Consider the following 13898-nt stretch of genomic DNA (forward strand, 5'->3'; position numbering starts at 1 on the left):
AAATAAAAGTCAAAACAACACTAAGTTCACTATGCACTGTTTATTCAGGTCCTATGATGCAAGAATGCAGAAAGCAAAAATGTATAACGATTTATAAAATCAGTGTATATTATTATTAGTATTACTAGTACAAATTCAAATATATTTACAACTTTATTGCTAGGCAGATAACGTTCAAATTCAAGTATTTAATTTAACATTTAGCAACGAAGGCAATAATTCCACAAAGCAGGACTACCGATAGGGCCTATCTGTTTAATTGAATGTGAACAAATTATTATTTTTTGTATGACTTCCACTTTTAGTAGCCAGACATATTCAAAATTACATTATTATTATTATAAAATGTTTGCCAATTGGATCACTAAAGCTAAAGCCCTGTTTACACTATCAAACTTTATGTGAAAAAAAATGACGTGCCCATATATGGACATGATGATGTCATATCACTACCATATTTGGTCACCACTACAATATTCGGGCACATCACACGTACATTTTTTGTCAAACTAGTTTGATAATAGGCTCAAATCTTGTTGAAAAATTTGTGATTTTAGAATTTAACAAATGTAGGCATATAACATCTTAAGCGGGTACGTCATACGTAATTAGTCTATACTTATTCACAGATTATTCAATCATTTTACACACATAATATCAAACACACACAAATATGAAAATGTTCTCTACAGATTTGAAAATGTGGAGATGCATAATAGTATTGTTTTAATGTCAATTCCTTCAGAAAATCACCATCCGTAATAATACGGATAAACATATTACAATCAAAAGTTCAAATTCAAAGTCGTTAAAATCTAATTTCTAAGCTAATAAAGTCTAGATATATTAAAACAGAGTCACGTAAAAGACATTTGTACAAAATGTTTTTTTTATTATTTTAAAACACAGTTTCAATCTACCGGACCAAAATGACGTCAGGTCATCTGATCGGAGGCTTATTGATGACGTCACGTACACGCCGTAAAAGTTTCCCGGCCAGCCGGCGAAACTTTAAACATACACATATTACTTTACCATTTTTCAGTCAAAATAACACTCTTAGTTAAGTTCGCTTCAATACATCATCAGAAAAATGTTCAAAATAGGCCTATAAACAATCGTCTGTTCAAAACATGAATAACGTCACATCACGAATAATGTCAGTTGCAGAATTAATGACGTGCGTAATGACAGACATGTGATGCTTAACGGTGCGCCACCTTGCTGGGATGTCTTCAGCGTCCTCAATGCCTGCCAGGGCGTCTTTCAATCCAGGAAATCCACCGTTATTTGACGTCTTACCATCGTCAGGGTAACCCAAGATCAGGTGCCTGTAACAAAAATAAAACGATTCGAAAGAACTTAAGCTCAGTCTACACTATCAAACTTTATGTGACAAAAAAAATGTGCCCATATACGGACATAAGGATGTCATATAACTACCATATTTGGATAGAACTACCATATTTAGGTATATCACTACCATATATGGGCACATCAAACTAGTTAGTGTAGACAGTTATTGTAATCAGCATTTGGCCCGTCAAGTTCAGTTAATATACCCGCTTAATTTGGCTTCGTGGACCATGCAATTATTGATAACTTTTGTTGGGTAAATTTGACCGTCAAAATTAAAATGATGAGTAGACCCGGATGAACACTTACGTAATCTGTTCTCTCCCTGGTAACCCACGTGGATATGTCATAGCTCGTTCAAGTCCGAGTAGCTGATCGTTTATGATTCGTAATGGAATATCACTAATGCTGTAGAAAGATAAAATAAATAAATTTATTATCAAAAGGCCAACAATTGGTGTAAATGATGACCATGAAAGTGGTGGTGGTCTGACGTACTTACTTAAATGGCAGTTCTGTGATTTGTTCTTGAAACTCCGATGCTGCCTTGCTGAAATTAGCGACACTTTCCTGAAGATATTCTGAAAAAACGCAAAAAGTTTGTTTGTGTTTTAAAGAAGTAACTATCAATTGTCTGTCGGTCGAGTGTCTGTCGGTCGAGTGTCTGTCGGGCAAAAGTCTGTCGGTCAATTGTCTGTCGGCCAATTTTCTGTCGGAAAAATGTTTTTCGACAAAATGTCCTGCCGGCGAAATCACCTCCTGTCGGCGAAACGTCCTGTCGGCCTAATGACCTGTCGGTAAAATGTCCTGTCGGCGAAGTGGCGGATGTGAATGCAGCAAGGATGTGAATGTTGTCACGTATATTATTGTCTGCAGCTATTTGAATGCAAAATATTGAAGCAAACGTGTGTCATTTTTTTTTAAAGACAAACAGTGCATGGTAATCTTCCAAATAAGTACTCACCGATCTTCACGCCTTGTGCATAGAATTCCTCTCCATACCTAGATCTAAGAATTGCCAAATTTTCTTCAATCTGTCGTGCGTATGTTGTGACGTCAAACGGAATAAGGCTGGAGTCGGCAATAACGCGTACTAGTTCACATAACGTTTCCGATAACGTTTTATGAAGCGAAAACGTCGGGTCAATAAACTTACTGACGTAACTAAACGTGTCGTGTAACGTTCGTGAAACGGGAACCTCTGAAAACTATAACAGAAATGTAATAGGTTTGTAATGCTGTGTTGATAACGTAACGTCACTATTTTTACGGTATACCATACGTAAAACGAAACGTGGTTTGACGGAAAATGTTGATAATATTAACTTACATCATCATTAGCGTAAGCTACGTCCATTGACGGAATACCGAGTCGGTTTACAAATGTGTTGACGTCATTATCAGCACGCAGCGTCTTCATTCTATAGTTTAAAAAGTGTACTTATTGTGCGTATTCTAAACTAAATACTATTTCTAGTATATTCTGGCAAAATCATTCATAGATTATTATCTGTTTTTAGTGCGATTAAAGCATTTTACGTGGTTAAGCCAAGAAGGAATAAAAATAATCGCTTAAATTGTTCAACTTTTAAGTTAAAAGTCTCTAAAACTACGTACTTAGGAAGTCCAGTTGAAGAATCAGAAAATCTATCATGCCACAGCTCGAACATGTTGTCATACAGACCGTCCGGATCTTTTATCTAAAAAATAATAAATGAGAAATGTATAACAAAGAAACAAAATTGTTTTGAAAATATAAACAAGAAGAAGTTTTTTCTATCACGTTTTTCTATTACGTTTTTCAATACGTTTATCCTTTACGGTACGTTTCTATATCTTCTCGACAAAAGTATGTTACCTTATTCAATATTTCGTTCGAAGTAAACGGAAAACAAATAGAAGAAGAAGAACAAATATTACCTTTTCTGTAGAGTTAAATATGACGTCACGTAGTAAAGGAGAGGCTCTGACATCTAACGTAAAATTTCCTTTCACAGAATTGATATTAATGTACGTTACAGCTCGGTCATTCAAAACAGTCCGAAATTGCTAGAAAATAGAACAATAAAAAATGTAAGTTTTAAGAGAGAAAAAAAGTTGTCAGTTAGGACATCGAAAAGACAAATGAAGTGGGTTCTAAACTTTAAGATAAAATGTTAATGTATTTCATCAACGATTCCAATGTCATATTATTCTTTGTGAATATAAAACGTTTTTGTAGTCTTATATTATAGTCGATCTCCTGTTCAGCGGTGGAATGAGTTAATTCAATATTATGTATAGGCCTATCATCTCGGTATCTTTATTTAAAAAAACCAATGACATATAAAAATACAAAGGGAAATTATATATATTTAACTACATGAATATGTAATTATATATGGGTGATATATATTGTAGGTTATTATAAAGTTCAAGGCAGTTTTGTTTTGAAGAAATTGTAAAACCAAATTAATTTTTTAACACTTATGAATGAAAGCTAAGCCAAGCCAAACTTGCTAGCACGTTGTCGCCCAAGACAGCAACAGACGTACGTGACCAACGCTGCTACTTTTGAGATAAGATATCGCTTGGCCAGTAAATATCACTGAATTATTAAACATACTTCGGTGAATTCTGTAGATCCAATCTGTCCGTATATTTCAGCATCCCAGCTACAAAACACGATTGTTCTCCTCGGTCTCCAACCTAATCAAAATAGAAGACCACGTGACAAAACATTACATTTTAAACGGTCTAAATCCCACGTGGTTCGTCACTGAACTGTAAGCGCGCAAATCGGTCAACTGTGACCATGTACTAAATAAAGTCAAGTCGTACAAGCACGTACTCTGTCACACACCACTACGTACGCACATTCAATCGATGTGCCCTAACCTAAATTTGTAAAATGTGTTACACTTGTTCAAACATATTTATTGAGAAACCGAATTCTTACAAATGTCAAGGTATTTTTTTTATGAATGACTTTTAGAATAGCAGTTTATCATATTTTAGTTACGTACTCAACGCCTAATGTTGGAAAACACATGTTCTTGGTAACAATCAAGGCAAAAAGTTATTTTATAATTTCATTCTATTTTTTGTAGGCTTGAGAAAAACATGACCAACATTCATCAGTCTGGAATAGAGACAGGACACACAATTGATGACAAATACTTTGTCGTCTGTGATTTTGCGCCATTATTCAATGGCTAGGCTTTGGTTTTACCTGTTTTCACCAAGTCTGCGAATGCTTGTGAGACTGTTAGAAGAGTTGCTGTACGGCTTCCGCTAGTCGACGCATCATTTAACCATGCGTCCCTATTTGCTCCAATCACAACAAACCGATCTGAAGAAATTAAATTATTTGGGATTGAACATAAAAGTGTATTCAGGAATTGGAAAGTGTATTCAGGAATTGGAAAGTGTATTCAGAAATTGGAAAGTGTATTCAGGAATTGGAAAGTGTATCCAGGAATTGGAAAGTGTATCCAGGAATTGGAAAGTTTGCTCAAAATATTGATATCTTACTGAAGAAATCAAATGCAACAATTATTATTTGGAATTGAACAGCAAAGTATTCATGAATTGGAAGTTTGCTCAACATATTGATATCTTGTCTAATGAATGAAGTAGCCTCGGACACACTGCATAAATAATTAATAAAATATGTTTTAGCAGGGAAGAAGAATGATTCACTCTTCCCTGGTTTTTGCTAGATTAATCGATTGCAACATATATATTACTCTCACCTGGTTCGATACTTCCTTTTATGGTAGCAACCACGTTTTGTATTGTAGCCACTTCTAACCTATTTCTCACTTCAAGTTTGGCAAATCTATTAAAACATGTCAGTAACAAGAGAGTTGTCAAAACGTGTAAAGTATATTAAATCCAGGTTACATAAAACACTTCCAATAATTATTAAGTTATGCAATATAAGGCGATGTGCCCAAATATGGTAGTGATATGACATCATGTCCATATAAGGGCACATCACATTTTAAATTAATACATAGGATGAAAGTAATGGAGTGTTCCATTGACTACATTTGTCATGTTTCTAGGAGCAATCATTTTTTAAATAACAAATCATTATTTTAATTAGATAAAAATTTGTTTGAAATTAAGAATGTCAGTAACAATGTAAGAATACATTATTTCTAGAAAAAAAGGGATTTAGTGGAGATTTTAAAATAAGATAACAATTATAAAGCTCTGTCTAAACTACCAAACTAGACAAAAAAAGTGTGATGTGCCCAAATATGGTAGTGATATGACATCATCATGTTTATATATAGGCACCTAACATTTTTTGTCACATAAAGTTTAATAGTGTAGACAGAGCTTAAGACCCTTTAATGTGTGTTATGAATAAATTATAAAATCGTAACGGAGACATTTTTTTTTGTTAAATTTATAAGTAAAAGCTGAAACTAAATAAATTATAAAGAAGATGGTGATAAAGACACTGAAAATGGTGATAAAGATACTGAAAATGATGATATAAGTTGCTAAAGATGATGATGAAGAAGTTGATAAAGATTCTGAAAATGATGATAAAGAAGTTGATAAAAAGAAGATGAAAAATCATGAACATTAGTTTGAAAATGATGATGATGACGACGATAAACACGTGCTGTGACGTCATGCAATACTTACAAACTACTTTCGGTAAACCCCAGACCAATACGGTACTTAACGCTCATCTCTCCTTTAAAGAACTTGGGAACTTTTGGTCCACTTACTTGGCTATAAAATTAATAAAACTAAAACTGTTATGATCATTTTTTAAACTTAATGTTTAGTTGTCACTTTGACGCAACACACTGACCAAATCAAAAGCGACAGTTTGGATGGTCCGTCGCGTCGTGATTGATCAAATCAATTGGGATGTGGTTACGTCAAAGTCTGAATCAAGATTGAACAAAATTAGAAAAGTACATAAGTATTATATGCGAAGATGAAATTAAAAATCTGCAGAAAAATTACCTTAAAATATACTTTGCATCTTGTGCACTTATTATTGTTGAAGGAATTCTGGGTAATTCAATGTCCGTATTATTAATACGATATGCTCCGGCTGGATATAATAAAAATAAGGTAACAATTTATTCTACGTTTTTTAAAATAATTGCGATTATATAAACCAATTTCGTTTTTTAGGCCTATAGATACAAACGTGTTCACTTTACCTATGGAGGGTAGTCCCGGTGTGGAGGGGTCGCCAGCGTAGTCGGGGGACAGCAACGTTTCTCTTGAGATAATCGATGGGTTAGGCCAGTAAGCATCTGGTGTATATTCTGTGTGTTCGGCATAATCTTGATACATGATTAGACCGATACCTCGGTTCATTTCACTATTCTTCACCTGTGTTTAAGAAAAATGCTATTACTAAAAGGGTTTCACATCCATCTCTGATGAAGGATTGTGTAAAAGGAGGAGTTGCACATAATAAGGCTAGATGATTAAGAAATCTGAAGTGATCACCATTCTGACCTCTGACCCCTAAAATTGTCAGGTCGTCATAAATGTATCATCTTCACTGAAACCATTTACCGTTTAATATCTAACTCAACCATATAGGTATTATCATAGGCCAAGAGAATCAACATAAAATTGATCCACCATGGTTGCTCTATGGACTCAACATTACCAACCTTATATCTGATAGACATTTTTTCTTTTTACACATTCCAGCCTTTATCTAACTCAACCATATATGTATTATACAAACAAGAGAATCAACTCTATACAACTCAAACGTGATCCAATTTGGTTGCTCTATGGATTCAACATTACCAACCTTATCTCTGATAGATAATTTTTCTTTTCACACATTCTAGTCTTTATCTAACTCAACCATATATGTATTATACAAACAACAGAATCAACTCAAACGTGGTCCAATTTGGTTGCTCTATGGATTCAACATTACCAACCTTATCTCTGATAGATAATTTTTCTTTTTACACATTCTAGTCTTTATCTAACTCAACCATATATGTATTATACAAACAAGAGAATCAACTCAAAGTGATCCAATTTGGTTGCTCTATGTACTCAACACTACCAACCTTATCTCTGATAGATATTTTGCCTAATCTTGCTATAAACATCGTGTTCTCCTTTATTCGATTTCCATATTTTCTCTGGATGTAATTAAAATCTTCCTCTCGTGCATAATTCACGTACATAATATTTCCCTGTTAATAAAGTATGTAAAACGAAACCTGTAATTGTTGGAAATTAAACGTTCAGTTCAAATCAGTGAAGTGAATAATAGGTAGGCCTATCCGGTAATGTATTCTATCAATGTTTACTGTTTTCGATTTAAATTTACAAAATTCCAATAATAATTGCATTAATTAATTTATTATCCAGATGTCTGTTGCAATAATTATTTAAAAAAACTAAATACATGAACAAAAGTGAAATATAAAATCTTAACCAAATCTTACGTTACGTACGGTTTACGTTACGTGTGATATTTTACAGTACTTTAGTTTTTATATCATTATAAATTACATTGGTTTTTCTATGTATCAATCAAAATAATGGACTATACATATCGGAATAGTTGATAAGACAATCTATAAAACCTATGTTCATCCTGGTAAAAACACTGTAAAATCAGGTAACAATTTCGTGGATTATGTACAGAGTAGTAAAAGCTAAGCAAATAAAAATTATGTCCTTATATGGCATAAATGTGATTACACTTTAATAAAATGGCGGATATTCATGGTTGGATGACATTTCAAACGGAAAAGTTGTATAATTTTAAACACATTATATAAATTGTATGAAAATTATAAATACATTACTAGGAAACTCGTGTTTGAAAACCCATTTGATTTTATTAAAGGCAGAGGTTGAATACGATCATCATAAATTATGGCGTAGGATATTAATGTATGTGAGTGATAATGGACTGATTTTATTTTATGGATTGTTCTTTCTGCCTCAATCTGAAAGAGATTACCACCAGGAGAAAGTTAATTATTGTTGGTGGATTAATGTTTTCGATTTGTCTTCATTTATGATGAGAATGGAAAACTAAATACCAAAACTCCAATTATACATTTTGAAGTGAATCCAGATTTGGATAATAAAGTTCGTTGAATCGATTTGAATTTTGAATTTCGAGATATTATAAATGCAAACAATTTACGACAAAATTAAATATATTTTTAAATTTAACAAATCAAAATTGTCCACAAACTAAAAACATTTTCTCAAAACGTATTCATACCGTATTCTTAAGCTCTGTCTACACTATCAAACCTTATGTGATGTTCCCATATATGGACACGATAACATCATCACTACCATTATTATTTGAGAAAATCCTTCATATTTTGTCAAACTAGTTTGATAGTGTAGACAGTGCTTTAGATTTTACAATGGTAATATTTCGTTCCCAGAATGCGATCGCATCGAAAGCTCTGTCCACACTATACTGTATCAAACTAGTGATGTGCCCAAATAATATAATTCATTTATTTTGACTATTAGACTTATAGTAATCCTGTATTATTATAATTATTATTGGTATTTTCTTCTGTATTCTTACTTGTTGTGTATTTCATTGGAATTAAATAGGGCCTCTGAATATAAACTAAAGCTAGTTTGTCAAAAAAAGTGTGATGTAATCAAATATGGTAGCGATATCCTTAAATATGGTAGTGATATGACATCATCATGTCCATATATGGGCATATCACATTTTTGTCACATAAAGTTTGATAGTGTAGACAGAGGTTAAACCAGAGTAAACCAGATCTAACCTGTTTGACACCAGATACTGAGTATGCGTTAAAAGGAGGTGTACCGCTGTTAATTGCAAGACCTGTTAAGCCGGACGGCATTGATTCTCCGCTCGACTTCCATACTTCATCATTCCCATACCAAAGGGATACCTATAATTTATACAAATATATATATATTAATAATTATGAAAACGGCAAACATAAGTATACATAGTAAATTGTCCCGATTCCGGTTCCCCTGTTGTCTATTTTTCTTTTTCAGTTTATGGGCTGCCTCTCAAAAGCTTTCATTTGTTGGATCTTGACTCTCTTGGTTAATCAAATTATCGTTTGTACTCTATTGTTATGAGAAATACATGTTACTTTTGATTGATAAATTAGTGACGACGACATATTTAAACAAAATCATGACATAGCTTAACATAACCAATTTGCTCTTTGGGTAAACTATAATGCGGAAAGAACACGTGACATTCTTGACTGACCCAATCTCATTAAATTTCGGAAGAAAGCAAGAAAATAAAAGAGAAAATGAAAGCAGATTAGAAGGATTAGGAGAGGATGTTTGGTGACTTTGTAATATTGAGAATATACTTATAGTATAAACTGATCGCGACCCCTGGGGATATTCAGATAAGGGTATAGTTTGTATATTCCTGTATGGTACACTACACTTCAACCTGAACTCCATTTGATTATTATCATGTACAAATTTAGAAATCCTCTGCTTTTCTGAATTATACCTTTTAATTTAAAACATATTTTTCGCTTTTATAAACACCTGATTTTTGTTTGTTTTTTTTTTCTCTCGAAGATTTTTTTTTATTTCTTTTTTAAACTCGTTCAATACTTTAAGGAATCCTAATTTCTGGAAAAATATCAGAAGCCTGGGTGCTTAGACTTGGTTCCCAATAGGATGCAACGCAAGAATCTAAGTGCGTGCAACGCAAGCGAGTTGAATAATGACATGCGACGGTTCGGATAATCCATCGATTGTGATTGGTCAAATCACTTACGTTGCGCTTACGTCTTTGCGTTGCGCTCTATTGAGAACCAAGTTCTGTCTCTGTATCTGTGACGTACTACGGTACAACCATGTTGCCTATGTATGAATCTATTTAAACTTTCTTCTTCTTAATATCCTTTTTTTTGGTGATCTATGTCATTGGTCAGATGTTTGCCCTACTCTGACGTAATTTGTACTACTTTACATACTAAGTACAATTGAGAATACACGATCTTGTGTCTTGTTATTAATTTCCAGTACAGTTGAAATAAACTTCGAAGCAGTATGTACGAACATATTTCAGTATGTATCATTGGGCGGTTTGGAATCTATCCTGTCGAATTTACAGATAATACATATATATTTCCCCTGTCGGTAAGCTTAATTCTCTCAATATATAATAAATATTAATTACATAGTGTTACATTCCTTATCCGTATAAGCACTTGGACAACTATTTACAGCCAAATTACATGTTTAATTAATTTTAATTAAAGACGAAATTGACTCATTTTCTTTAATTCTCTGTACTCGCGAAAAGGAGAAAACTCAATTTCAAAAATTCTCAAGAGAAATGCATTTCATAAAACAATCAAGTTTACAAAGAAATAATAAAGCTGAGTTTACTGAAGAGAAAATATTGTGCACACATTCAGTAGGCCTAACTAAAATGAATCATGTCCTGCGAGGCCCACGGGACAGCCGGTGGCGAGGTAAATACTAGGTACTTGATAAACAGTTCATGATGACAAGGCCTAGAAATTTGTGTTGCTTGGTCGTCAGGTCTGTGACGTAAAACGCCGCGCCATTATTAATCCGTGTCACCAAAATAATCAGTATTGTTGTATGCAAGGATCAACCCAATTAGTTTAGACAGAACTAGGTTGTTCTCTTGTAACCAAACGAACTTAAAGTACATTCATTATTTCAAATTCAATAATCATAATTCGGGTGATTGGTATGCTGTATATATAGCACGGTAAATTAAAACGTTTATTCACAATTATGCAGCAAAAAAAAAAAAATTAAATAATGTAAAACGGAAAAGAAGCAAAATTAAGTTCGAAAGGAAAGTTTTGAGAAACAAAGCAATGAAATGCAAATAAAAAATAGTATAAATTATATAATTAGGCCCATATAATAAATCATACTAAAATTATACATTACACGACTAGAAGGTTTATCGCCGACGTCGACCTTTGGCTTTGATATTGTGACGTCATAGGAATGAACTTTTGACGAATCAAAACCTTGGTTTTCCCAGTTATTGCGAATCCACTCGGCAATTTCTTTTCCTGTGTAAGTACCTGGATTTCTCGTTCCACTGGTTATTCGTCTAAATTAAGAAAAGATGTACTTTTACAGATATAAAGAAAATGTACTGTTGAAAACAATGGCTACTGTGTATGTGTAAACCGAGTTAGTGACTGTAGGCCTACATAGCTAGCAATAATATAATATCGACAAGGGTTCGAGGCTCACTCGCTTCATGGTTCTGGTGGCGGCAGAACAATTCTTCTCGGTCCGGGACTATTATAAGACTGTAGGTCTAGCGTACAAATAATTGTACACTTTAAGAAATATAGTACATTTTTTTTAACGAGTATGGTTCACACACAGCCATGTCTTCCAGTTCCATTATAACCAACATGATCATTGTGGGAACTGTTGATGTCTAAATGGCTAAAGCTCTGTCTACACTAACAAACTTTATGTTGCAAAAAATGTGATGTGCCCATATATGGACATGATGTCATATCACTACCGTATTTAAGAACATCCGTATTATATTTGGGTAGGCCTACATCGATTCGTAAAGTTTGATAGTGTAGACAGAGCTTTAAGTATACAATCTCATTACAGATACGCTCATAATGCAAAATGCATGTGGACAAATACTATTACGTAATCTGTCCAACTAGGTGGAACGGGGCAAAACAAGTGGATGTATAAAGTAAAAGAATGAATATATAATACATTAAGTTATTTTAAAATATTTTTTGGTTTAAAATGTTAATATTATACGCGAGCGATCTACGATAAATTCCGTCATTCGTGACAGGTATTTGATAACATTTGTTATTTTACTACGGGTATTACACATTAATTGAAAAATTGTAATTTTAAACTAAATGTGATTAACTGACCAGCGGACTGTCTACGACTTATAGAGACTGTTGATATATCTATTGATATCATTAATGTACTTACTGAAATATATCCTTGATATTGTCTGCTTTTATTAAATCGATCAATTCACCAGTTATATCCCTAGGCTCTTCTGTGGTTACCGGTGGTGGTGTGGTTGTCGGCGGCGGAGTCGGGGTAGTAGTAGGCGTATTTGTAGGAGTCGCCGTCTCCGCTAGTTTTGGTATCGGTGTAGGCATCATTTCTAACGTGGGACAAGGGACATTTAGATACAATGGGGGTAGCGGCTTGGGTGCAGTCACGTAGCCTAAACCAAACCCAATAACAATGCAAGTGACTCCAACGATGAACAAACCCAACAAAAAGTTAGTTGGCCGTAATCGGCAGACATTATTCGACCCATTTAGTAACTTATTTTGCTGAGTTTTCTTGTTTTTCTTGTTCTCCTTTGTAGGTAGATGCTTCACTTTCACAGTTTTCTCCGGTTTGTCCATTTTATCGTTCGCTACGGGCACATTTTCCTTCGTCATTTTGTTCAGGTTTTGTAATCACCAGTAGGAAAAAGTATCAATTTTAAAACACAATTAAACACACAATTGATTATTACAGTTTTCAGATTATAACACACAAATTAACACTACGCTAATGTCATATCTAGTAGTAGGCTACAATATACATGCTTCTCAAATGATTTAATTCTCCAATAATACTCAGAAGAGACCAGATGAAGGGTATTTGGGAGTAGTATTTGAGCGCTCTGATTGGACGAGGACGTGTCAGGCAGACAACCGTTTTAGCAGACGATATGATTCACTATGTCGATTGCGCTATGAGTATATATGTAGTTTTAAAAATAAACTTATCTTTCATGGCAAGACTAAAACACGTAAATTTATCGTATTTGGTGAACATAAGTGAAGTCATCCAAATGCTTGCGTTATTAATAATTGCCTCTCAATCATAGTTCAATTAATAACTTAAAATAAATTGAAATATGGCATATCGAAATTTAATATAGGCCTAATAGGCCTAGGAAAAATTAAACAGCAAAATGACCCCCAGTGGTAACATAAAGTGAAAGTCCTTTTTATATATCCTATAATTTCCAAAACATAAAAGGTCAACACAAGTAAGAAACAGTACACACATAAAAATGAAAGAACTGACGCATCACACGGTTGTTAACGCGTTTATGATAAAGGCGACGCAAATACAAACGCATGTAATGTTATAGTCATAAACACCAATTATCGGGTTTTAAACAGTATTTTATGTTAAACCTACATGTGCTGGTCTGTAAATGTGTACATATGCTGTATAGTTTGACCTACTTCTTTCTACGTCGTTTCAAAATGTGTTAATTCATAAAACATAAATGCACGGTTAAGTATGCTCTTTTAAAATATAATTGGAATTAACAACTGAAGGCCGAGTGATCTCCTCAACATCAGTTGACGTATCGTTGGATCATTTAATCATTTTTTTTTTTGCGATGAGACGACTACATTTCAATGATGACATGAAGCCTCATTGTAAGGCACGACCGACGTCGTATACTTAAGCATATAAACTTGAAAATATTGACGTAATTTGCTCTTTCTGACGCAAAATATCGATAGACCAAATACGACTTG

General features: G+C 33.6%; 1 protein-coding gene across 1 annotated transcript; it reads right to left on the reverse strand.

Annotated features, from left to right (window-relative positions):
• Positions 1 to 38: 38 nt before the first annotated feature.
• Positions 39 to 12950, reverse strand: LOC140060023 (putative N-acetylated-alpha-linked acidic dipeptidase). The gene is made up of 17 exons (XM_072106058.1): positions 12328 to 12950; positions 11284 to 11452; positions 9129 to 9260; positions 7416 to 7544; positions 6534 to 6708; positions 6331 to 6421; positions 6001 to 6090; positions 5091 to 5176; positions 4568 to 4687; positions 3962 to 4044; positions 3277 to 3405; positions 2974 to 3056; positions 2687 to 2777; positions 2321 to 2564; positions 1859 to 1937; positions 1666 to 1764; positions 39 to 1331 (listed from the first exon to the last, which is right to left on the reverse strand). Exons 1-17 carry the CDS (start codon positions 12792 to 12794, stop codon positions 1127 to 1129), a joined length of 2472 nt encoding a protein of 823 aa, XP_071962159.1. The 5' UTR covers positions 12795 to 12950; the 3' UTR covers positions 39 to 1126.
• Positions 12951 to 13898: the final 948 nt, after the last annotated feature.

This window comes from Antedon mediterranea, chromosome 10 (genome assembly GCF_964355755.1).
Source record: "Antedon mediterranea chromosome 10, ecAntMedi1.1, whole genome shotgun sequence".
Classification (NCBI taxonomy): domain Eukaryota; kingdom Metazoa; phylum Echinodermata; class Crinoidea; order Comatulida; family Antedonidae; genus Antedon; species Antedon mediterranea.

Excerpts from the sequence above, each read along its gene's own strand:
- LOC140060023 (XM_072106058.1), bottom strand. The coding sequence starts at position 12,794 with ATGACGAAGGAAAATGTGCCCGTAGCGAACGATAAAATGGACAAACCG. Across the intron at positions 3,406-3,961 it reads GATCTACAGAATTCACCGAA|CAATTTCGGACTGTTTTGAA; the intron begins GTATGTTTAATA and ends TCTATTTTCTAG. Across the intron at positions 2,778-2,973 it reads TCTTCAACTGGACTTCCTAA|AATGAAGACGCTGCGTGCTG; the intron begins GTACGTAGTTTT and ends TTTAAACTATAG.